Below are 27,799 nucleotides of genomic sequence, written 5' to 3'. Positions count from 1 at the left end.
GAGACAACCAGCAAATCTCACAGAGAAACTTACGGGGAAAAACATGCCTTGTTTTCATCCATGGAGACATGGCATATAGGTTCCTGTCCAGCCGAATCGTGCCATCCTCAAACAGATTAAGCAGAAGATTTATTTTTATATTCACTATATCTTTGTGTTTCATGTATCTATGCTACAGCATCCTCTTCTGCTCCGGTACAATCATGCCTAGCCAGAGATTGGAGGATCATCGCTGCGTCCATCTGAAGAACATGGGAAGTAAAAAACTTTTACAGAAGTCACATTATTGCACTATATCAGCGAAAGCGAGAGTTCTCTCGGATGAGACGAGGGCTGTGGGTTTCTTGAACCTTACTGGCAACCAAAGCAAGCATTCAGCCTTCCAGAAAACACAAGATGTGGTAGATCACAAGCAGAGTAATAACAGTAATTCGCCAAAATACGGGAATAAGAAGTTGCCCAATGCACTTATAGTTGGCGTTAAGAAAGGAGGCACCAGGGCAGTTCTGGAGTTCATCCGGATCCATCCAGATGTTCGAGCTCTTGGGACTGAACCACATTTCTTTGATAGAAATTATGACAAAGGATTGGAATGGTACAGGTAGGTTTTTTTCTGGCTTTTTTTTTTTTTTTTGTATTGGCATTCTAGTTAGTCAATTCAATAACCAGGCAAGTACAATTGAAAAAAAAAAAATATATATATCCTTTTACAAATGTCTATTAAATGAACGCAATATCACACAAGTGATGTTGTACTGAAAATTGGCAGCAGGTAATCACAGCCATGCGAATATTCAATACTACGGCACAATTGCAAGAATTATATTAATATTAGGCCTACTAGTTATAATAAGGTCAATATTGAGTAACTTGCAGTTCAGACAAAAAAATTATAAAAAATAATTCAAATAAAAAATTGCACGTTAGTAGGCAAAAAAATATGTTTATTTTCCACCAATGAAAATACTTCCAACTTCCAAAAGTCAAGCATCAAGCTTTACTGTATGTGTCATCAAGCAGTGCACTGACTAAAAGCCAGAATGGAATTGATAATATAAGTGTAGACAGATTTATCTTCCCTTCTCAAAAATCTCTTTACAATCGGCATGAAACAGAAGTTGCGGTGTTCTCTTCTTCCCTATTTTGACATATTGTACTGTATATCTGAGTAAAATGGCTTCTCGAACAAGAAAAAATTTTGGGGGAGGGCTTGATTTTGTCTGTTGGGAATTGATTGAATGATTTGTTATTGCTATGATCTCATATGAGTGACAGGTTGTCCTGCCCTCCCACCAGTAGACACATCATCAGAGAAGAGAAGAGATGTTGTTGCAAGACGGAGGGGAAGTTATTTTGATTAAAGATTACAAGAGCACATAAAATAGGAAAAAAATAATAATGATGATGTGCATGTATAAATCATAATAAATACTGCAATATTCCATAAAAAAATAAAATAAAATAATATATATATATATTGTAATTTTTTTTTTATTTCATGGTGACTTTAATCACTCCAGCTCACTATGGGTTTTACATTCCGTTACTAGTGAGGGAAACCTGATCGTGGAGAGAGATATATATATATAATATATTTATCTCTCTCCACGATCAGGAGATCATATATAGATAGATAGATAGATAGATAGATAGATAGATAGATAGATAGATAGATCAAATTTTATTTTTTATTTTATTTATTTTTTCTAAACCAGCTCCGTTTTCTCTGATGCTGTTTACAAGAAAAAGAAGGGGGAAAATAGCATAGATATTCCACGTTACAAATCCCACGTTTTGTTCTAGACAAACTCTATTCAGAATTCTTGGAATTTTGATAAGTCAGTCAAATTACCCATAAAATGATGTGCTCAGTAAAACTACCCAGTATTCTGAACATGACAAAAGTTGTACAAACTATCTGTGATACTGTGCATGCGTAAACAAATATTCAATATTCAATTGTTTATATTAGGTTTTGCTTTAAAAAGGAATGTTATTCCTTGTATAGCAGCCATCATGGTCCAATACAATAAATATAAACAAACAAAAAACTGATTTAATCAAATAATATTAATAGAACAGCCAAAATGTCAATTTTAAGCAAATCAATCTTCAAAATTGCACAAATTTGAAAAAGAAAAAGAAATGCCTAATGGGTGAAATGTCATAAAGGTAATATCAGCAGAGTCCAAAAATGATGAAAACTGCCTTTTTTTGTGGTGGCAGTAAGACAAGAGCTGAAAACTCAAACTGCTGACAAGGAGATGTTAGCAGTAAGTCATACCGAGAGAGCAGGAATGATAGCGTTTTGGCCAGAGACCCAGAGCGGAATGACACAGAGTGATTGCAGTGTTCGGTTTCAGGGGGAAAATATGCAGATAAAGGCCAATGGATCTCTTTCAAGAGTAAACCTTCCATAAACCCTGTCAGAGAAAGGCATGGATCATATTGATCAGTGGGCAGATTAAAATCAACTCCTTCCTTCCCTTCTTCCCTATACTGATGGGCTGCCATTCAAATACCCATCGGGGAGCCGTTCGACTGTGCAAGAAGTCGGTGTCGATTCTGTGTGGTGTGTAGGGCCGTGATGCAGGGGTCTCTGGGAGATAATATCAGCCCTCCCTGTTTCAGCACGGCATCTGCCTGCAGCACAGCTTCAGTTATTACACACACACATCACATCCCAGCTCAGACAGGACAGAGAGGACTCCCCATGGGTCATGTCCAAACGTGAGGGGGAAAAGCCATAGAAGCCAACAGTACATACTTGTGTGAGAGCAGCCCTTCAGCCATTAGCAGGTGTTGCTGCTTGTTCAGTCTGCTCGTTGTCTGGAAACCATCATAAAACACACTTCTCCTATATTTACGTTCGTTCAGGGGCAACTCCACTCACCCACAGTCTTCTGTGCTTAAATCAATTGAAGCAGATGTGTTTGTGAGATGTGCGGATCGATGCTAGTCCCTTGTATTTGGACATGGGGAGAAAAAGATGCGGGGAAGAAAGAAAGGAATTCAAAGATGTTGTCATTTACAACATTATTACCGGTAATCTACAGCCACAGCAATCGGTCATGGGTGCGTTCACGACAAATTTTTGGGTGAGCTATCCCTTTAAGTTTTATCAATACATTTAATTCGAATAATAAGACATTATAGGGCTATTAGCAAATGAAATCACTATCAACAAAATTTCCACTGCAGAGGAAGCTGCATCTGAAGTGGCATCTAGATTTATTTAGAATGTTTAAAGGGTTAGTTCACCCAAAAATGGAAATTCTGTCATTAATAACTCACCCTCATGTCGTTCCAAACCTGTAAGACTTCCGTTCATCTTCGGAACACAAATGAAGATCTTTTTGATGAAATCTGAGAGATTTCTGTACTCTCCATTGACAGCTACGCAACTACCACTTTGACGCTTCAAAAAGTTAACAAAGAGATCGTAAAACATTTTTTTTTTTTTAAATATGCATTAATATAACACGTTATGAAAAATGCAATGATACTTTTAAATATGAAACTAAATCATCAATAGGCGGCGGCAAGTGACTGTCTTAAGTCATTGAGTCATTCATTCAACTGATTTGTTGAAATGGCTGAATGGGTCAATGTGTCATCAAATAGCCTCTTTTACACATCAATCCTGGTAAATTACCGTAAAATTTCCAGAATGAAATTCACTGAAATCCACATGCTGTTCACACAAGCAACGGCGTTTTGCCTTTTTACCAGTAAAAGACCATTCACACATCAGCAGCAAAATACCGGTAAATTCTGTGATGTCAGTCATCGGAAATGATCTTTTAACGCCACGCCGTTGTTTTCATTCTCCCGTATGAGGAAAAGCGCTTTAGTTTCACTATCTGTTCAATTTGACAACATTTTTTGATGTCTGAGTGAAAGGCATAATGGGTGATAAAACAGAATGCATTGTTGCCCTTAAAAACACAAGATGCACATAATAGTAACCAACTGCAGCGCTGATGAATGGACACATTGAAAAAGCTGCAAGACAGTCAAAAATTATAATTTAGCGCAGATATTTAAATAGAAAAACTAAAAAGCGTACTGTAAACAGTGCTGAGTAATCACGTCACCTTCATAAGTCTTTATTATTGGCCAAAAGCAGACTTCTTCGTCATCAAGTTTTGACTTTGTACGTGCAAATACCAGTAATCTTCATTCCGTATTCACATAGCACTCTACCGGTGGTAATGTTACAACCTCCCTTACTGGTAAATTGCCTGAACCAATTTATCGGTATTTTTTAAAAGGTCCTGTTCACACATGATCTGTTAACACTAATTTACTGGTAAATTACCAGTAAAGACTGTGTGTGTGAAAGGGGCTAATATTGACTCACCCAATTCTTTCAAAAACAGTGAAACATTCTGTAATGAAACTCCGCTGTGTGTTGCTCGGATATGCACAACAGTTCTGCTCTGGCTTTGTTTGGAGCTATGTTCATTGGCGAAATAGAGCAAAATAGTCAATATTGTGTCTAAAATGCAAGTCATTTAATATTAACTACTTGTTTGTTGAACTGTTGTATAAAATCAATGTCACATTTGCAACCGTGCTGATATTTGGGAAAACAGCACTTGGTTATGTGATGATGTAATATATGTAATATATTGATAATTCATCCATGAAACTCTATTTGTGCTCTGATAGGTTGTTTCAACATAACGTACACAATCCAATCAAATTCACGTATTCATTACCACTTCCCTTTATAACCATGACGCATCCAAATGAATTCACTAATTCTGCGCATTATGCATATTCTTATTCTAGCCCTTCACCTCCCCAGCACCACCTGCTTAGATCTGGTACAGGGGTCTTCCTCTGTCTAGCGGCAGAAGCTTGTTTCCATTAATTTTATGATCTGTGCATTTAGCAGAAGCAAGTTGTACTTTCTCTGCAGCAGCAGTGACCTTAACACCTTCGGCAGTGTAGCAGATCTAGTCCAATTATGTTTTGTTATTGATGTTTTAAAAAATGATATTTTTCTGGTCGGGAAAGTAAGATTCTCTTTCACTTTCCGCTTCAAAAAATTATTTATCCTGCCAAACGGACAAGCGTTAATCTCGAGCATATATATATATATATATATATATATATACACACATATATACAGTGCCATGCCTATAAAATAGGCCTCTTATTCTCACACTAAGACACTGAAATAGTCCCCCTAATCCTCACTGAAAGCCATTTTATTTTAGCCACTGACTTCTTGCAATGAGAGGACCAATAAGGGCTGCAATAAAGGGCAGAAGTAATGAGAAAGATGAATTGGCTGATTAAGTCAAAAGTTTCTTATAAAGCCCTTTAATAATGTGTTTTAGAGTCTTGTTTTTCATTTTACTTCAGTCTTTGTCTTGACAGGGCCCATTCATTAAATTCACGTAGCGTTTTTGAGATTACCCCTGGGTTTTTACTAAAAGTTGTCCTAGATGGAGCAACAAAGTCCTTGCTTGAAATAATAAGATCTCTTCTTTTGCCTTAAAAAAAGTGCAAGCAAGGTTCCTGGACAATTTCATAAATTGTTGAGTTTTGTGTGCTCTACCACTCCTCCGAAGCCTACGAGAGACATGTAATACATATGTGGATGCTCATTACTTTATTTTTAGAATGGACAAGGATCCTTATGGCCTCATTTGTTGTAGGCAAACCTGTTTTCCCATTATGAGTGGACACTCGTGAGCCTGCTGATGTAGGTTTCATATTCATTGGGCTCATCAAATCAAACAAATATTCTGCACTACACACCATCTAAACTTAAAAGGGCATCTGAATTCTATTGATTTTACTATAGTTGGAAGTTCTTCAAGCAGATTCCCTAAGAAATCCTCAGATTGTACGAGACGTCTTTTAACATTTGCTGGAGCCAAGAAATTCCTCCTGGTCCTCTATTAATTGGCTCGAAAGGGAAAGGAGCATTCAGAAAGGTTGACAAGGACAGAAAGTTGGACAGAGCTTATTTAACTGGGAAAACCGCACATTTCTCCATGCACATGAGAGACCTTTCTATTCCCCTGCATCACTAACGGGAATGGCTAATCCCAGTATGGTTCAGAGAGTTGTAGATCTTCCTGTAGCATTAATTACCTACACACTTCTTTCTTGGATGTGCCCCAGAGAACGGAAAGCTACCGAGATGTTTTGATTTGGTGATTTTAGTGTAAATTACTCATTAGACATGAGTGCCACTAGCAAGAGCGGCGAGTAAATATGAGCTACTCCGAGAAAGTGCGTCTACTGATGGGAGTCCATTATGGGACTGACTGGATTAAGAATGAATGTTGAATGCTCCGAGTCACTCTAGAGACAAACCACAGAACCGCTGAGAAGCTGAAGGTGAGCGCTCGGATTCACTTAGAATACTTGAAGAGAAGCAGTCATCATATATTATCATACATTATGCCATTCCACTGGCCCTCTGCAGTGCAAATTAAATCGTGCATATACCGGGCCTATAAAATGCTTTCACCCCTTTAGAATTTAGCACATTTTATTGAGTTACTCTGAAATGCAAAGTAAAAAAAGCCAGACAATTTACTATATAAATTACAAAAACTTGGAACTAAATGAATTTCATGAAACTCTTTCCCTTGCTTTTACGCATGTAAATCACCCCTAAAGTTTTCCTCTATGCACAATAACATCATCTGAGACCACTAGTATGTACAGTAAAAACACACATGCGTGTTGGAGAATCTGCTTCAATGTAGTACATTTCAAGGAAAATTGTACACCATAAAGACCAAGGACACACGTAGAAATATTTTGTTGGAAAAATAAAGCCCCATGAACCTTTAACTCTATAGGGCTGTTTCATTATAACCAAGCATTGCATATTAGAACAAGTTCCCTACAGTGAAGTACAGGTTTTCATGCTTGAATGTTCCAAAAACGCATTATTTTTCACATATTCTACGTTGTTGCAGCACCTCTCTTCTCAGTCTGTCAGTAACGCTATGTTTAGTTCCTGTCTCTGTGTAGCCACTCCTTCTTAAAAGCACAATGTGCTCTGATTGGTCGGCTGGATTAGTGTATCGTGATTGGTCAACCGCTATGAGTGTGAGCGTCTGAGCGTATAATGATCCGAGTAATGATACTCAAAATTCAGCTTTGCCATTACAGGAATAATTTATTTATATAGAGATATTAAGAAAAAAAATGGCAAAATTTCACAGTATTAATGTTTTACTGTATTTTTTTTATCAAAAAAATGCAGCCTTGGTGAGGATAAAGGCCCCGATATACTCATGGCGAAGTTCTTTTTCGTTCTTAGTTTAGGGGTAAAACGACCATATTAAACATGAAAAACATTGTCAGTACAACTGCATTTTTCTACTATTTTTCTACTCTCCAGTGTGTTCATGTTTTCACTCACAGACGTCTGACCTCGACCAACTGCACAAGCCAAAGTAACCAGAATTTAGATTTTCACCTGAAATAAGGCGGACCAGAGCAAGCTGTTTCGAACTCCCAAAACGAACTCCAAACGAAGTTTGTTTCTAGTCTGATTTTGTTTGAAATTACATCACATCAATTCAATGAATTTAGTAGCATCACTCCATTGGTAGTCGCCGTGTTGATATGCTTTTGCATAAAGTCTAATTGTATCCAGCCTTTGCTATGTTTGCAGGCAACGTCGACATCTGCGGAGATTTCAGATGAAGGCTCAACTTCAGGTCAACACACAAAACTTTCAAATATAATTCTAATATTTGAATATGGTAGGTTTTCTGTGGAAGCTTCTCAGTTCATAAAGACGGGAGATGCAGAATCCAGAAATAATCTGGAGAAAAACATGCTGCAGTCTGCTGAAATACTGAAACTTGGGAGATGATTAATCTTCCAGCAGGACAATGACCCAAAAATATACCAAAAATTTAATAGTTATACTGGAGTGGCATAAACTAAAAATAAAAAAGAGAGATAGAGAGAGAAAGAAAAGTTCATGCTCTAAAGTGGCCAAAATCAAAGTCACTCCAGATTAATTATATGCATCTGAAAAATGACTTGCTATTCATAAATTGTCCCCATCAAACTTGGAGCATCAGCAGTTTTGTTAAGGTGGGCAGGCATGTTTTGCATCTCCTGTCTCGACCGAAGAAAATAACAGCTGGGGTGAGGGAGAGGAATGCTAATGTTAAGGGTGTAACGGATCCTAGTGGGCCAGAATTATCTCAAACTGCCTATCTTGACTCATATCCTCGTAAACGCAGTTGGTTGTGTCTTAAATAAACGTAAACAATTGAGAAAGAAAACGGATGCGTATCATTATATTGGATCCGTGCATTAGCTCTTAAAGTGACAGCAGGCTAATAGTCATTAATGATAATCAAACAAAAAAAATTATTTTAACAAAGTATCATGTAGCTTTAACAAAGATTAATTATTTAATTTATACAGTGAAGACTAAGCAGTGTTATTTTACATTCGACCTTTTTTGGCTGATCTGAAAAATGATCCGATCAGTGACTCAAAAACCGCAATATGATCCGAACCGTGAGTTTTGTGATCCGCTGCACCCCTATCTAATGTATTCAATTGTCAATTTTTCTTATTATCTGTAGTTCAGTAAAATGTGTGTATTTTTCCCTTTGACATCATACAGTACTCTGTATCAATTTGGGAAAAAATCCAAAAGATTGTATAGTACATATACGGGCAGCAGAGAGAGCTATAGATATCATGTATCACTTGTTTCAGGCTCCAGTGCATAAACATAACCATTTCCCATTTTAAAATCAATTCACATGCCAATGCATATTCACAAGTGCACCTTATGGGAGAAGATGGTGGTGGGAGATGGTGTGGAGTGAAGTTATTTGTAGCTACTGTATGGATGCATGACTTTATTGGGAATGGCTACCATGTCCGCCATTGAACGGCATCATCTATGATGATTACCCTTAAGTAGCTACATCAAGAAAATGAAAAATAATAATAATAAATAAATGCTTATGAGCACAGTAGCACCGTGTTATTTAAGGCTTCTATTTTAATGCTAATAGACAAGAACATATGATTTTTGTCCAAAGTGTGAAGTCATTAATGTGACAATTTGCAATGAAATTCTGTTAAGATCACACTTTACTTGTGCTTCAATGGATTACGTATAAGATGAAGTGCAGGCATTCTGTGTTTTGCGTTCAGGTGTCCCTTCAGCCATTTGCATTTCTGCCACATACTGAGTAAGCCTGCTTCTTATTATTCCATGATAATGTTCCCATTATATCCTGCAGCTTTGCAATGAACCCTTTAAACCAGGAGAGAAAAATATGAAGCATTTTCTTTGTGGGTGAATCAGGCCCATTCCCCGCTGGACAATGAAAGCTTTGGCTCGCCTCACTTTTTCACTTCCACAACCTTCTGAAGTGCGCTGTACTCTGTCTGTGGCTTTGAAATGAATGATAACATATTGTGTTTTGACAATGCCACTGATACAAGGCTGAAATTAATTGGGATAATGAAGCAACAATACCATAACATTTTTCACCAATTTTTTTAATCATTGTCATAAGTATGTTTTTTTTATTATTATTTAACAGAACCATCCAACACAGTTCTCGGCTGTGTGAAATTAGAAGCAATTTAAGGAATAATTTGAATAATAGTTGTTGTGGGTTTTGGTTCTTTTTCTGTTGTAGTAGGCTGTATAGACCTTTGAAATAACTGAAATCATTTGGCGTAGTGATATAGAACTGTAATGCGGTCAAGACCTGGCTGGAACTATTTTAACCATGTGTTTGCCTGAAAATAATTGCACACCTGAGAACGTTCGTCAACCAATCAGATTCAAGCATTCAAGCATTCCAAACTTTGTTTTTTCAGTTAATTAAGTGCATCATTCAGGCATTTGAAATGCATGTGTTCTTTTTGGAATTTTCAGTGTGAACATACTTCTAACACAAAACAAAAAGTGTGAAGAATAGTGCATAAGTATGCAAATTGGGACACACCTATAGAATATGATGGTCGTATTTTACTTCAAATGCGTGTGATGTTGCGCATATCACGTCGAAATGTGAGTGTTGGACCACCGTGCTCTGAAGTGAAGCCAGTATCCAGGAGACATCACCTCTTTGAGCTCTCCTCCTCCTCCTCTCGGGGATGTATCTGAAGTAAATGAGACCAAAAATACTGTGGCACTGCTGAGATGCAAAAGATGTTTCAGTTCCAACACAAATGAGTTTGGAGATTGACAAGTCTAGGTCCTTTCATCTTTTTATAGTCTCTGTTGAGGAGCTCTTTGAGCAACAACACATGAAGTCTGCCAACGCGCTCTTCTGAATCAAAATACACTCTTTCCCGGCAAGGTGTACGGTAAAGTTAATTTATCATCGTGCAGCAGCCTTGCAGTCTATTTTGGGGTAGTCGATGGTCTAATTGTTCCCGTTTTTTCTGGCTGGATCAATAACACCAACAGATCGTTATTGTTTAATTTCATATGTTGCAATTACGGCAAAGACGTTGCATGATGAATCTATGAGGGCAAGTGAGTCATTTGTAAATGCACACTGAACATGTTGTGTTGACAAAGGTATAGCAGCGCTTTAGCTTTTATAAATCATTCATTAGAAGTGAAGGGCTTGAAGATGAATGTCTGGCTTAAATGATAACACATTTTTTAGGTGTCATATTGAAGGAGTTATAATTCATTCAAGCGCTGCTTTTAGTCGCATTACTACTGCCAGCAATGTCAACCTACACCCACGGTATGATGTATGTGTGGATGGTTCATGGTTAACTCTTAATAGACTTTCTCTGAGGCGAGTTCCTGTTGCTGACTGGTCATTAATGGTCTGACATCCTCCCAGAAGAAAATCTGAGCAGTTGAAATATTCATGATCTGTATTACGGTGATGGAAAAATTAAGCCATTTGCTCTTTCCAGGCCAGGAAATGAGGAATATTAGTAACACTGACTAAAATCTGTTCATTGTTCAGGGATTATGTGACTTCGTTATTACTGCACATGATGATGTGACTGAAAAACATTTCACAGCTTCTGCAGTTATGGTAAACTAAATAAACACTTTCAATTAACTTTCTCCTGGCAGTGACACAGAGCATGACACCGTGCCATAACCAGATGCAAAATACAATGTAAGGTATTTTTTCTTTTATCTTTGTTTTATCTTTTTGCATGATGGAAGAACATTGTTTTGGTTGTGCTTCGGCTCTGCTTGACTGTGTGGATGAATGTGGTTTTCCTACTGCAAATAAAACATTCACTACTAGCTAGGCTTAAGAAATGTAATCAGTTTAGATTGAAAGGATCTCAAGCTAACTGAAGACATTACTGTAGCTTGAGCCATTAATAATCACAATATACTTCCTGGAAAAGAAATTCCAGCACAGCGCTACAACAACCATAATGAAATAATCCTTCACAATAAATAATGCTTTACAATGAACTCTGTTAGAGAGCTACATATAGCAATTTATCTGTTCAATGAAATACCTTACTCACCTGTTGTAGTAAAAACGCCATCTCCACGTTGCTTTTACAACATTTCAAATCCCTCAGTTCCAGTGGCGGGCAGTGCATTTCACACCTAGGCCTTCAGTGGTGTCCTACCTGAATTAATAACTTTTAATAGTGTAGCAGCGCACAGACTGTCTATAATTGTTGTGAAATTGCTGTTTTTATTTTGCACCGGCAGTTATAGGGTTAATGCGGTGAGTTCAGAAAAGGCCGGGTAGAGAGAAACGAGCGAGTGAGTTCGGCTTGTGCGTTATAGTGTACAGTGGTTCTTGCGTTCCTATTATAAGTTCAGAAACGGAGCCTCCCTTGTATTGTCCTTTAAGGGTTACAATAGTCCCTTGTCAGAGTTACAATAGTTAGAATGTTTAAAAAAAAAAAAAAAAACAACCTTTTGATCATATATTTCCACGAAAAATTAAGAAGAAAATCATATTCAGCACGGGAAAACCGGGGGCAAAAAAAGCATTATACTCACCAAACCTACTGATTATTTTTTACACAAAATCCATCCTAATTTCTTTCCTCAAAAAGACTTAAATTACTCTTTTGTACAGGTTATCTGTGCGTTTCAGTCAAAACAACCTTTTCTATCGCCATCCAGGCTAATGCTGAAAGTCGGGTCTGTCCCGTCGTATTTCTGGCATACGTTTTAATTCGCTTTAGGGCTGAGACTGTGTGCGCGACAGAAGCAGTGGACACAGGAACAGTCACCGCAAAACATGACGATGTGTACAGCTGGCCCATGCTCTCACACAGATTTTTGAAGGAAATCAATGAGATCAGCAGGACTTTTGCCTTCAAAATCAGTCATGGCATACATTACAGTCAGTCAGTTGTGTTATTACCTGGACAGATCGAATAGAGTTCCGTGACTCTGCATTAAGCTGGATGGCTGAATAAGGGATTTTTTTCCGGTACATTTGAACCTGGGGTCGAGGGGGGAAAGAAACACTAATTTGTGGGTTGAAAAACTATTAAATCTACAGGGATATATTTTAGTTTATGCAGTTCGCTACAGATGCGATTAGCTAGCTCAGCCTCTGACTACCAGTGATAGTACGCGCTCTGACTATCCAATGAAAGGACGTGAAAATGCCAACGTTATTGTACGCCTGCTAGATGGCCCCAATGCAGTCAAATCGAAATCTGATTGGCTGTTTAAATCTTACTGATTAAGATATACTGATATGGATGACATTTATTTTACTATTTATCGCACTATTGATTCTGAAGGCCTCAAGGCAGATTTCTTTGGCCATGGCAACACATGATGGCTGAAATATAATTGGATAAAAGCTCTAACATAAACATACACTACTGGAAGCAGGCAACCAAGATCATTCATGGAGAAAATATATTAACACTAGAACTCCCAAGGCGGTCATTTTGACCGTTTTTAAATTTTACAATGTAATAACTTTGTTAAAATAAAATAAATGTGGCTGTAGGACTCTGACTTTTCCTAAATATGTGTATATTTTATTCTGACACTGTTATTTTATTAAAATCATAAAACACACAACAGTTCTGACTATTTCTACCTAGAACTACCATAACGGTCATTTTGACCGCACGCGTTATAGATATCATAAGTCCGCTATTGCAAGTTTCGCAGAGGGACTTCATCATACGACTGGCGAGCGAACTTCCGACCACATGGAATCAAAAGCCATACAACTGGAGGAACTGCAAACAAAATAAGACCAAGGAGATGTATCAAATGTCACAACGTGTGTGGGAGCTGCACGCGAAAGGCGGTGTTTACCTGTGGAATGTGCGTAATTGTCAATGATGCGGTATGTTTGCGCCGTTCAAATGGGCAGTTAACCTGATTTTGTTCGTTAATATTTTTTGTTCACTGAAACTAATCGTTCTGTAGCAGTTCGCTTTCTTGTTTAGCTAATGTTCATGTTTTTTTCTTAGCCTGTTTGTGTGTGTACATTTTCACATTCATTTGAATTAAAATTGTGTGTCCTGTTTATACCTATCATTGTAGATCCATTTATTTTTAGATTTTGTATTGATTATTGAACTTATTTACAAACAGGGCTGTACTAACTGTATGAAGCTTTGACATGTCCTAACTTTTGTGCGTGTCTATTCACGTGGTGAGTGCGGTGAAAAAAAATATTATTTGGATGCAAAATGTTCCTCAAATAGAGGCAGCACCTGTCGGGGCAATCTTTCTTTTGTGCTTGTTTTAAGGGCTATGACGACAGGAATTAAAAGCTTCATTGGAAAAGAGAAGGTTAACATGTACAATAGATATTACATGACGAAAATTACGTTCAGTACGGCCATATGAACGTCAAAGTATGAACGGTCAGAATGACCGCTATGGTCGTTCTAGTAGTTATGGAATTCCGGTAGTTCTAGTGTTAAAGTGCAAGTCAGTGATTCTGATAGTGTTTAGGCCAGCAGAGAAGGCCTTGCTGGCCCTGACGGCCCACCACTGCTCAGTTCTCTCCATCACCAAAAAGCCAAGCAGATGTTGATGCTTGTTTTATTACGAGCTCTGTCGCATTCTCTTTTTGCCAGCAGACTCTCCTCTGTTTGAAGTTTTTTTTAAACCAGTGATTCCCCAGAAGTTCAAGATTTAGTTGCTCCATGTCAATCTTTTTCACTCAATATGACAACTAACATCTGCCACTCCCACACTATACACACCACAAAGTAGCTGGAGCAACTTTTCTCTATTTATGGACATGACAAGACACACAGGCGAGTGACGTATGTATGCAATTTCTCGCAAAAAAACATCCCGATCGGTCTAAAATATAAACACTTATAATAAGCTTACCATAAGACAAAAACAGGTTTTGGAAGAAGGATTGATGATGTATTGGCGTTTACATTTTGAACAAAAAAGTTACATAGTGTACCTTTAAATGACATCACAGTTGGAGAGACAGGAAACTAAGCAAGAGGTACAATACACACTGGATTCGAACTTGCATCCCCATGAGCCATGCACTTCTTTATACATCAGGAAGCACATGCCTTTCTAGTCTCAGTCTCAGACATCAGGCCCACCCTGACCATCTGATGCAATCGCATATCTGATTGGCTGGTACTTTTTGGAGTCAGGGGCTAAGTTCACCTTGAAAAGTTGTTTACAAGGTACAGGGTCAATACTGTTAATACTGTTAAGAACTAATCACTGAATTTTCCAGCTTAGTAGTGCTAATTTGTTTTTTGCTTGTTTTTTTTGTTATCCACCTTTGTGGATATAGGAAGAATGTGTGTCCATAATCTGTAGTTCTTGGATGGACAAATATTCAGATTACAAGATTATAAACCCGCACCTAAACAGAACATGACACAAATCTAACTGTGATTGGCTGTTTTATGTTGGTCTCTTCCTGTGTAAGTAGGTGGTTTTTGGACGGATAAAACTGCAAACTGGACTAGAGCTTATGTTGTAGTCAAATGTCTGGCTATGCGAGACTAATGCTCTGCAGTTTCCAGCAACTTTTGTGCTTAACATGTTGGATACCATGCAAATGCTCTGTTCACAAAATTGATGTAATAGAGTGCTGAAAAATTTGCATAAGAAACAAACTGCTACTTTTTTTGACTATAAACCACTGATTAAAAGCCATATGAATTAAAATCATTGATGCCAAAAGATTCATAAAACAGTTTGACATTTATACTGTATGAACCCAATAAACTGTTTGTAGCATAGTGTATGAAGATGCAAAGAAACCCAACCAAACTCCTGAGTAAACTATGAAGCCATAGATGTTGGCCCGATCCCTACGAAGGCTCAGGAACAGGATATTGTTAATGGGGCTTGGCTCATTAAGAGTGTCAGCGATGACAAGCATTTGAACTCAGACAGGAAATGAGGCTCGCTGTCTAAAACGCTGTGAGCGTATATCCCTACAGCTTTGTCATAGTGATTGATGCTTTTCATTTGAAATACCAATCAGACCAGCACTAGCATGAATATGATGATCCAATCCTTTGTCCCACCATAAAGCACTTTAATTAGCACAATGAGGCTCAGATTAATTAGACAGAAATGGCAGCATAACTGCCCAGTTAATAACCACATATGTAGGTTTAAGCAAGTCTTCAGCTAATGCAATATTGGAGTGCGTCTGAGCATGCATTATCTAAATATGACCAGGTTACGCTTAATACCCGTGGATTGAGTGATTCGATTTCTATGGTCTGTTCAGTGTAGGGAATGGACAGCATGTTTGAAAGAATAAGCTGAAAACAAACCTCAGCACGCCGTCACACATAAATGGACTAAAATCAGCCCTGAATCACAAATAGCTTCAGATATTTAATCCTGAGATTTTATATGTACAGGATTGTTGGACTGGTCAGAAGTGCTTAGGTGCATGAAAGCTTCAAGCACACGGTAGGGGAAAACAGAGTTATTCTCAGCCATGCTCAAACAGCATCAGGAGTGCGTTTAGTACATCATATCGACTGAACATTCAAATCTGACCTTTTCATCAGACATTGGTACATTTCTAAGGATCAAAATGCTGGATCAGGAGGTAAAGGTTCAGGAATACAAAATTAAAAGAATGCGCTATAAAACATTATGACTTGCAGCAATCAAAGCACAGAGATGACTTTGCTCTAGCTGCGCTGTATTCCCCAGTCCGTCTGAACTTTTAGAAAACCCTCATGAGGTTACATCAGAACAGTGTATAAGGATAACTTTTTTTTAAATATATGATAGGGATCTGCAAAGTCAGTCAAAGTCAAATTCCTAATGTTTCTCAGATAGCCTAAACTGGCAATTCCAAGTTAACTATTACAGAAAGAGAAAAAGAAAGGCAGATTAATGAGAGCATAGTCTGTAGTAAAATCGCAGGAGCTGCTAGACCCTGTTTATATGATCTCTGAAAACATTGGCTGGTGTAACGTAGCTGTCTGAAGTTTTTTTTCCCTTTTCCAGTCATTAAAATACTTTAACATTTGTTCCATTAAGTATTATAAGAGTGTGTGTAAGAAAGAGATGCTCTACATCTATTCAGCTGTGGACCCGTTTATAGGTGACAGTCTTTAGCATGGTGCACTGCCTCACCAGCTAATATAGGCTGTTTCAAATATTTTCCACTTTTTAAATGTAGTCTTCATTTTTATTTAAAATATGTGATGGGAAAAGAGAACTCTAATTTAAACTCGGGTCGGTTGCATCAAAAGCTGACGCCACCTGCCTTGCTCGCCAAACCACTGATTTTGTCAACAGGATTTATTTTTTATTTTTGTCTGGCAAAATCAGATAATTTTGGGCGGAGTTAGTGTAACTATCCTCTGCCAACGAGACGGGCTATTTGCACTTGGTGTAAATAGACACTCCACCACATGTATCCTCAAACTAACCACTTCTGAACAATGTAAAACATGTAATAGTGTAAAACTATACAGGTGACAACATTCCATTATAATATACTGTTAAATGAATAAAAAATGTATCCGTTATAATGTCAAATCAGGTAAACATGTTCAATAAATGTGACAGCATTGATACAATAAAATCAGCATATTAATTCCTTGACTTCAATGTTCAATGAATCTAAAAAGATTCACAAACAATCATACATATCTAAAGGTGTTGATTATGTAAAATTCTTACTCTTTAGATGCTGTTAATATGTTAAAAAAAATAAAAATTGTGTGTGTGTGTGTCTGTGCAACATATGGAATTGTACTTGATCCACATTTTATGTATGAATACTAATGAGATCATGTTGGCACTTCGCTGTCACAGACATGCTTCATTTGCACGGTATCTCTCATCTGAACGCTCTCCGAATATTGCATCTGTAAAATCATAGATGCAATGCTATTTATTTACAAAAGTTGTCAAAGCCACATCATCTCACTGTCAAGAAATCCTTAAATTGGCCCAGAGTAGAATGAGATTAGATTATTTCAAGAAGGACTTTAGCGTCACTGCATTCTGTGTCTATTTTACTGCAAATCTGCACTGTCATCTATTGGAGAAACATACCGCAATGTGTGAAACACAAAGGTGCGGCACAGAAGAAAGTCATCTCAGCATGCAGGTTGGCCAGAAGCCTTTTTTTTTCATCAGAATCAATGACCTCAGTAGGAACGGCACATTGGTTTGCGCTTAGCACGGCATGCACTCAGATTTTTTTTTTTTTTTTTTTTTGTCTGATGTTGTGTTTTTTGCATTCATCGTACGGTTCAAAATGTGGCCCAAGAATAGAGATACCTGGGCTGACTAAAGGCCTGCAGGAGACTTTTAATTTAAGAGGATAACTTTAGGTTGATGGTATTAGTATGACACAAGCTGATGTAATTCACAGAGCTTGTTCTCCAGAGCTCTCACGACCTTGTCAGCAGATCCCAGACATATCAGAAGAGCTGCCTGGCTCTCTGAAAACTTATCTTCAGCAGAAAAGACAACAGGAATACATCGTGTTCTGGCAGACAATTAACTGCACTGTAACTTTCAGATGTAATATCAGACCTTTGCCTGATGCCATTTCTCATTTCTCTGAGGTGGTGGATCTGTTGGCAGCAAGTAGTGACTTAACCCCCTGATGAATTAGAATGTCAGTCTGCATTAAAAGTGAAAGCCAGTGATGCCAGACATCAGGATATCCTCAATTATGTAGGCCTGTGTCTACAGATACAGTGATATAATGAATCCAGGGCTCAGAAAGATAGCTGGAGTAAATGTTGCGATGAAAACGTCTCCCTTGGAACGTTAAGTTTTAAACTGGCGGCAATTGTTTTATGTCTTACTTGTTTGTGATATAAATTCAATTAGGAATTAATTCTCTCTAATTCTGCAAGAGACTGCCTTCAAATTTAATTCAATGGGAAAAGATAAAATTGTTTCCTTTGCTGCACCATGATAAGCGTATTAATTATGTAATTGCAGAGGAATTATGCCAGTGATTAAAATGTTTACATTTTTTTTGCATGCTTGCAGTTGCTATTAAAATCTTTCCTATTACAGGGTCTTGGCAATTTCAAGACTCTATGTACACAATTTACATTCAGATTGTCTTTTTATTCTTATGCTAAATAGAATTGAGAAAAAAAAAAAAAAAAAAAAAAACATCAGGCAAGGGTTGGTTAATGACTGATTAGCATGTGTTTCCCATACAACAACGTAACTCTCAGCTTAAAGGGATAATGAAATGAAAATTCTGTCATTAATAACTCACCCTCATGTCGTTCCAAACCCGTAAGACTTTCGTTTATCTTCGGAACACAAATAAAGATGTTTTGAATGAAATCTGAGAGCTTTATGTCCCTCCATTGACTGCTACGCAACTACCACTTTGTCGACTCAAAAGATTGAGTGTTTTAGTCCAAATTTTCTGAAGAGACTTGATTGCTTTATATGATGAACAGATTTAATTTAGGCTTTTATTCACATGATATTAGCAGATGATCAACAATATTCGCTTCACCTGTGACTGGTCATAATGTTTTGGCTCATCAGTGTAGGCAAATATAGGCAATATTTCATTATAGTAGATTTATTATAGTAATTGTTGAGGGCTCTTTTTCCATCCCCACCACCTTTCTGTTACAGCTCAGGATAGTGTACAGCTCAGGATAGTAGTTCCTGTGAACAATTAGGGGCTGTTTACACGACACCGTAAAACTTTGTACTGGCCGCTCGTTTACACAACAACGGCGTTTTGGATGGCTGAAAACGCAAACTTTTGAAAACGGGTTTTAAAGTGCAAGTTTTTGAAAACGGTCTAAACTACAACGTCAACGGTGTAAACAACAAAAACGCAAATCTCTGAAGACGATGACGTCATACACATGCGTATTACGTGTTCAATCTATAGTGTTTCATCGCCATCTAATGGGCTGGCAGCAGAATACAGCTATTTTAGTCGTTTTTGCGGATCCGTGTGAGTGGGGATCGTTTTGACAATGGTGTCCTCTCTACACGGAAAAACTTCTCCTTTTTAAGCATATCGTTGTCGTGTATACGTACCCTCAGTCACATAGCATTTTCGGTTCAGATGAGAAAGACTCAAAAACAGTTCAGGATTCCAGAACTGAGCAGATTTCAAATCACATACTTCCAGGAGGGGTAACACTTTAGAATACTGTTCCTTCATTAATGAATAACTACACAGGAACAAATGAGTAATGCATTAGTAACACTCTAGTAACTACTATTAACTAACAAGAAACTATGATTAACAAATTAGTAAGTAATAGCGCTCAGTCGGATGTGGTAGTTCACTATTAGCTAATCAATAATCAATAATCAATACTATTTTTCATACCTCACTGAAGACTATAAGAACTACTATATACAGGTTAATAAATATTTATAATGCACAATGTATAATATAAGGTAATGGTAGCACATTAGTAATGAATCAAGTATTACTACATCATTCTAAAGGAACTACTAATAATTTGGATCAGTATCTAAAGTGAAAAACATGATAACAACCTAATATTGACTGAAGTCACTGTAAGCTTTTAAGGCTTTTGTAAGGTTTTGGATAGTAATGAATCAAGTGTTACTACATCTTTCTAAAGGAACTACTAATTATTTGGATCAGTATTCTAAAGTGAAGATCATGGGAACACACTAGTAATGACTAAAGTGTTACCAAATCCATTGGAAGGAATTACTATTCAAAATCTTACAAAAATCTCAAAAGCTTACAATGACTTCAGTCAATATTAGGTAGTTATCATGTTTTTCACTTTAGAATACTGATCCAAATAATTAGTTGTTCCTTTAGAATGATATAATACTTGAGTCATTACTAGTGGGTTACCATTACCTTTTATTATAAATTATGCATTATTCATGTTAATTATGAACCTGTAGATAGTAGTTCTCTGGGAGGTATGAAAAAAATAGTAGTTCTTGATTAGCTAATAGTGAACTACTACATTCATCTGAGCGCTATTACTTACTAATTTGTTAATCATAGTTTCTTGTTAGTTAATAGTAGTTACTAGAATGTTAATAATTCGTTACTCGTTTGTTCCTGTGTAATTATTCATTAATGAAGGAACAGTATTCTAAAGTGTTACCCCAGGAGGTCCTGCGCCAGCTGAGTAACTGCCATTGAGATGAATAAAAATACTAACAAACAGCTTTCTAGAGGTTTTATTTTGATCTCCTTAAGTAAAACATTACTATTTTAATTGAAATTGAAAATTAAGGTAAGCTCTAACAAACCTTTACCATTATTCAGTTTTACGTTTATTTCTTGTTACCATCTAGTTTTATTTCTGCATTGTCCTCAAAAATTAAAGCTTTCAAAAAAATGTTTCACAAAGTGCCAAGAACTTCTTCCCCTTATGGCTACTTCCCTGGCTATTCTTCAGTGTGAACCCAACAGTACGCTTCTGTGCACCACTTTGCAATTAGCACCTCTCTATTCCAGCTTTCAGCTAACTTAGCCTTCACTCTTCTCTTTAAATGAATTTTCTTCTAAAAAGACCAGACTCTTATGCAAGCAACAGAGCACCTGCCAGCCCCGTCTCAAGACAGCAGATGAGAGACACATCAGTGATGTGATAACAGGCAGACTGGCAAATTCATGGCATCTTTTGATTCTTGCAAACGCAATTAATTAAAGAACTGCGAGTACCGAGGTAGGCAATGGCACCAAGACAAAATAAATTGGAGTTTGGACCGAAGTCTTTCTTTAATAAATATTCTGTATAAGAGGGCACGCAATTGTAAAGAATTGCTTTTCCATGCAATTTAATAATAATTTCACAAAAAATATTCACATAATAAAAAACTGTTCATTCAGTGAGGAAAATTATAGAGTGCACTTCATTTCAGTTAAAGCATAAATTCTCCCTTAGTGATGCATGAAATATTACAGTTTGCAACGAAAATGAAGTCTGGTGTCAACTTCAGTAGAATTTTGTTTTTGTGAGTGCATTTTTGATGGATGTCTGGAAAGAAATACACGTTTGATTATGTAACATTGCATCAGGTTGTGATTGGTGCTATGCATTCAGACACACATTAAAGTTGTTTAGTTGGTGAAGCTCCATTGCACCGTATGCAAGATTAATGGCTTACTCTGGCCCTGAACCTCTAAGGCTAACAGAGACACCTTGGCCAGCAGCGCACCATTTATAAATCAAGCTAAATGGATCGATATTTTCAGGACTATGGAGGTAAAGTATGGCAACTCCTGCTTTAGGAAAGACCATTATGAATTGGGGATGAGTCTGAAACTCGAGGAAGCTGGTGGAAATTCGAGGTTATACTCTGACCCCTGTGTTCCATACAATAAGACGGTCAATAAAATTTCCATCTTTATTACAGTCTATAACTAAGATTTAAATTCTTAAGCCCTCACTAATCCTGTCTTATAGCTGTAATTCTCAATTGAATGGATGAACGCTGATGTAATCATGAAAAGTTAATTTATAGCTCTGCTTAAATACCATCTGAGGGAAAACAATATAAGGGATTGGAAATGTAGCAAAAATCTCTATATTAACTAATGTGGATATCTGATATCTTTACATGTTTACTTGATCAATTATATAGAAAAGTACATTAGCAGGGAGCTTGTGTGTTAAATGTTTAACATACAGCATATGTTTAATTTATATATGTTTGTGTGATTTTTGTTTTGTGTTGTTTGTAGGGCATTTCCACGCAATCTTGGGAATCCGTAACTATTTTACGTTTTGGCAAATTGCTGGCTAAATCCTATCATTACTTACAATCTCATTCAAAGGTTTTCATACAATCTGCTTACGTCCCAGTGATGTTTATACTTAGGGGTGGGCCTTACTGCTTACTTTTTTTCTAAAAATCATACATTTTCGTACAAATGTATTCGAGACTGACACATTGTAAAAAAAAGTCAGTGTTTTCTTGTGAGATCAGGTTGGACCTTTACACCACATCTACACCAGATGAGAGCAGTGTGACCCGAATAGCAAATAGAACCCATTATAATCAGTGATGCTGTACTGGATGTGGCGCGATGCGACAACAAATTCCCAACAGTAAACTGATGCCCCATTCTATTTCTGACGTACTTCAAGCGTTCGTGCTACTTCTGACATAAAGAACAAATGGATTTGCAATGGTCGCTTTGTCTCATCCAGTGTAGACAGCCTCAAGCTTTAGACATGGTGTTTTAAAATTAGTCAAAATTAAAAAAATTACGTGCGATGTGACGGGCAGAGAAAAGACGGATCTGAATGCAAGCTTGCAGTTTATTGTAACAAAGGGGTGCTGTTTAAGCTGAAAAAATTACTGGAGAAAGGAGCTGGTTTAAGATGACAAAATGACTAGAGACAGGAACGGGTTTAAGATGACAAAATTATTGGAGAAAGGGGCGGGTTTAAGTGGACAAAATGATTGGAGAAAGGGGTGGGGTTTAAGTGGACAACATGATTGGAGAAAGGGGTGGGGTTTAAGTGGACAACATGATTGGAGAAAGGGGTGGGGTTTAAGTGGACAACATGATTGGAGAAAGCGGTGGGGTTTAAGTAGACAAAATGATTGGAGAAAGGGGCGGGGTTTAAGCTGACAAAAGTGGACAAAAGTATTGGAGAAAGGGGCGGGTTTAAGCTGACAAAAGTGGACAAAATGATTGGAGAAAGGGGTGGGGTTTAAGTGGACAAAATGATTGGAGAAAGGGGTGGGGTTTAAGTGGACAAAATGATTGGAGAAAGGGGTGGGGTTTAAGCTGACAAAAGTGGACAAAAGTATTGGAGAAAGGGGCGGGTTTAAGGTGACAAAAGTGGACAAAATGATTGGAGAAAGGGGTGGGGTTTAAGTGGACAACATGATTGGAGAAAGGGGTGGGGTTTAAGTGGACAACATGATTGGAGAAAAGGGGTGGGGTTTAAGTGGACAACATGATTGGAGAAAGGGGTGGGGTTTAAGTGGACAACATGATTGAAGAAAAGGGGTGGGGTTTAAGTGGACAAAAGTGGACAAAAGTATTGGAGAAAGGGGCGGGTTTAAGGTGACAAAAGTGGACAAAATGATTGGAGAAAGGGGTGGGGTTTAAGTGGACAACATGATTGGAGAAAGGGGTGGGGTTTAAGTGGACAACATGATTGGAGAAAAGGGGTGGGGTTTAAGTGGACAACATGATTGGAGAAAGGGGTGGGGTTTAAGTGGACAACATGATTGAAGAAAAGGGGTGGGGTTTAAGTGGACAAAATGATTGGAGAAAGGGGAGGGTTTTACTGTTATAAAAATGCTGATTTGTGAGCAGTAGTGGAACTGAAGGTGTTTGAATAAACACAAACACTCGTGATCGTTGTCATGCGGTGGATTCGGCCAATCGTGGAACAGCTGTGTCGTCATCAGAGCTCGTGCAGCCGTTCTGGAGAAGCTGCACAGAATGAATTAGTCGGCTGTTCTCGAATCGCTCTCGCGATACTTTGATGCCATACGTCACAGTCACGTGGCGTCGGCGCTGTCTCAAGTCGGACAATATTTCTAAAATATTAGCCGTTTTGCTAACTTACACCACTGAATTATGCTGTCCCCTCCCTCAAAAACCCCACCCTGGATTGACATGTTAGCTCTCAAAATGACTTAGCACTTTAGAGCGTTCAGCTAAACGGTAAAATCCTGCATTCAGATAGCAGTTTTTCTGCCTAGGGCTCTCACAGAAACTAGTGTGATTTCTCAAGACACCTGTTTCAGTGATATCTGTCAGGTGAGAGGGAAGTTTTCTTCGTGTCTTTCCAAAACAACTGCTCACGGCACTATTAATACGCTAACTCCTACAACAACAGAATTGTGACCAAGTGGATATCACCTTATGTAGTTCATCAGTTCAAGTAAGAACAACTCTAAAGCTGGACTCGATGGTTTCTTGAAGAAAACTTGTGAAAATAACGACCTATTTCGCATGTCCCAGATTTGCCGAAGCCTTTCTCTCTATTGTGCATCTGTAATGCAGGTGATGGTGATTTATGAGCAGAAGTAAAGGATGTGCCTGAGATTTGATAATTTCCCCATACCCTTCAGCATCACACTCACCGGGGAGATAAGAGACTGGAAATATTGGCTGCGAGTATTAAAACCTCTTGTGTGTGCTCTGATTATTTTGTCACTTTCTGTAACTGAATTCCTATTTGTCATGTGGAAGTCTACACTAATTTGAGGGGTGACCACATTCCACAAGCTATCTCACTTTTTCCTCACTTTTCAAGGCTGTGAAAAGAAAATAGCAGTGTTATATTTTCATCAATTAAATATAATACATTTGAACATGTTCTCTGAGGAAATGTGTGTGTGATTGCAAGGTGATTGCAAGATGGTTGCTTAATCAAGTCAAAAGTGTGGTTCATCCTTCAATGCATGTCTATAGAAATTTTTTCCTTATTTTATTGTTTGTCAAATGTCAGACTGCTTGGAAAAGCAATAGCACACCCCAACAATTTGATGTATCATTCCTGTCTGTAGGGACATTAGGGAGTTGCATGCTGAATTTTAACACTTTTTTTTTTTATTGTTGTTTTGCACATATTTACCAAGGGTGCCAATATTAGTGTAGGTGGCTTAAGTGAAAAGCCACCATTGTGAACCTTTCCTATGCTTTTCATTCATTTTGATTAATATTTCTGTTTTCACAGGGGCCTTATGCCACGGACTCTGGACAGCCAAATCACCATGGAGAAAACACCGAGTTACTTTGTGACACGGGAGGCACCGCGACGCATCTCAAACATGTCTCGTGAAACGAAGCTGATTGTTGTGGTGCGAAACCCGGTAACAAGGGCGATCTCCGACTACACACAGACCCTGTCGAAGAAGCCCGACATCCCCTCATTTGAGGACCTAGCATTCATGAACAGGAGTCAAGGCATCGTGGACACCTCCTGGAATGCCATCCGCATAGGCATGTACATCCTACACCTGGAGAACTGGCTGCAATACTTCCGTCTGTCACAGATTCATTTCGTCAGCGGGGAGCGGCTCATCACGGATCCGGCCGGAGAGCTGGGCCGGGTGCAAGACTTCCTGGGGCTCAAACGCATCATCACAGACAAGCACTTCTACTTCAACCGAACGAAAGGCTTCCCGTGCCTGAAGAAGCCGGAAAGCAGCAGCCAGCCCCGCTGTCTGGGCAAGTCCAAGGGCAGAACTCACGTTCAGATTGACCGGGAAGTTATTGAGCAGCTTAGAGAATTTTATAGGCCATTCAATGTGAAATTTTATGAAATGGTGGGTCATGACTTCAGATGGGACTGAGGAGGACCTTGGTGAAACCAGCCTCTCTCTTCTGATGATGAGTCCACCTTCAAGGGATTGTTCACCCAAAAATTTAAATTCGGTCATCATTTACTCACCCTAATGTCGTTCCAAACCTGTATTACTTTCTTTCTTGAGTGGAGCAAAAAAGAAGATATTGAAGAAGAATGTGCTGGGTACTGTTTTGTCATTTCATATAAAGTCATATGAACAACTTTTATAATACTTTTATGGTGTTTCTGCACCCTTTTTAAAGTTTGAAATCTCTATATACACTATATAACTTGTATTTATATATACACTACCAATTCAAAAGTTTGGGGTCAGTATGTTTTAAATAAATTAATACTTTTATTTAGCAAGGATGCATTCAATTGATCAAAAGTGACAGTAAAGACATTTACAATGTTACAAAAGATTTCTATTTCAAATAAATGTTGTTCTTTTGAACTTTCTATTCATCTAAGAATCCTGAAAAAAATGTGTCACCGCTTCCACAAAAATATTAATCAGCCCAACTGTTTTCAACATTGATAACAATAAATGTTTCTTGAGCAGCAAATCATCATATTAGAATGATGTCTGCATGATCATGTGACACTGATGACTGGAGTAATGATGCTGAAAATTCAGCTTTGACATCACTATACATCATTATGATGGAAACAGTTATTTTAAATTGTAATAATATTTCACAAAATTACTAGTTTTCTCTATTTCAGATTTTAAAAAAAGCAGCCTTGGTGGGCATAAAAGTCATCTTTCAAAAACTTTTAAAAAAAATTGTACTGACCACAAACTTTTGAATGGTGGTACAGTTTTAAACAGGTTTGGACGGTGAATAAATGATGACATTTCATTTTTGATTGAACTATACACTTAAATCAGTTTGTGGGACAAAAGGAAACAGAACACCTCAAACTGATTAAGACCCAGTGCTCTTAATATATTAAAAAGACAAAATATGGGCAAACAACAAAGTTGTATGTACTGTAGCTCAAGAGACTTTGCCTTTGACATGAAATGCTTTAATACATTTAGAACTCACGCAAGCTCATTAAACGAACAGATTAAGTGAGAAGCTGTTGTTCAGTGTCACAGCGTTTGGTATGCACAGCATTTGTTTCATTCATCACCATCCTGTTACTGTTTAAAACAATCAACCAAGTCAATCATCTTGATATGAAATAGAAACCCATAAAGCATACAGTGACTGCTGAGGTGTGTCATTACGTTTATCTCACGAAATGTAATACAAAAAAACAAAACAAATTAAACAAATCCTAAAGAACCAAATTCACTTCCATCCTCACTGCAATACGTGAAGTTGCTTCAAGTTCTGTACATGCAATGAGAACAACTACATCTGTGTTTAATTTTATTTATTTATTTATTTATGGATATTTCTTAAGGCCAATAGAGAAACTGGTTCAACAGATTTAAGGGGTCATGACATGATTTGTTTTATTATTTTAATATGTCCCTTGAGGTTCGCTTATAATGTTAATAAAAGGTTTTTTTGCACAAAAATAATAATATCAAGTATATATATATATATATATATATATATATATATGCGGAAAATTTCTGTCTGAAATGATCTGTTTTTAAGGGGAGGCTTCTTTATGGCTTGTCAGTAAACAGCCACTGTTTTGATTGGCTAAAGTCATTGTATAGGAAACCATAAACGCCCACTCGCGATTGCATGTGTATGTTTTGAAAACATCATCATCTACAGACAAAGCATTATGAAATCATTTACTTGTGTGATGCAGCTGCTGTCAGATCCAGTACAGGTGGCTGCTTCATCTTTCAACAAATGCTTCTTTGCAAACACTCCATTACAATGTGCGTCATTTAAAAAGCTAAATACTCCGAACAAACATAATCCTCCAACGTGCCATATGCTGGGATCCTTCTTAAATCTCTTCAGAGAAACAAACGAGCTGTTTAAACTGAACGTACCTTTACGGTTCAATTCACTCTTCCATTTGTCCTGTTGTCGGCAGACTCAAGTACGTGGACTATGTCAGAAACTGAATGTGCATCTGTATGCTGTATCCAGTGTAGACAGCATCAGTGATTATA

At 37.7% G+C, this 27,799-nt stretch overlaps 1 protein-coding gene across 1 annotated transcript; it reads left to right on the top strand.

The window, feature by feature from the left end:
* On the top strand, positions 1–26,967 carry hs3st2 (heparan sulfate (glucosamine) 3-O-sulfotransferase 2). Its single transcript, XM_079887568.1, has 2 exons — positions 1–601; positions 25,093–26,967. The coding sequence occupies exons 1-2, from the start codon at positions 69–71 to the stop codon at positions 25,709–25,711; spliced, it is 1,152 nt and encodes a 383-aa protein (XP_079743694.1). The 5' UTR covers positions 1–68; the 3' UTR covers positions 25,712–26,967.
* The last annotated feature ends 832 nt before the right edge of the window (positions 26,968–27,799 follow it).

This window comes from Squalius cephalus, assembly GCF_949319135.1.
Source record: "Squalius cephalus genome assembly, chromosome: 1".
Classification (NCBI taxonomy): Eukaryota; Metazoa; Chordata; class Actinopteri; order Cypriniformes; family Leuciscidae; genus Squalius; species Squalius cephalus.
This window is presented reverse-complemented; position numbering and strand designations above follow the sequence as displayed.

Coding starts and splice junctions, on each gene's coding strand:
- hs3st2 (XM_079887568.1), top strand. CDS start 69: ATGGCATATAGGTTCCTGTCCAGCCGAATCGTGCCATCCTCAAACAGA. Junction 602..25,092: donor AAAGGATTGGAATGGTACAG/GTAGGTTTTTTT, acceptor CTGTTTTCACAG/GGGCCTTATGCCACGGACTC.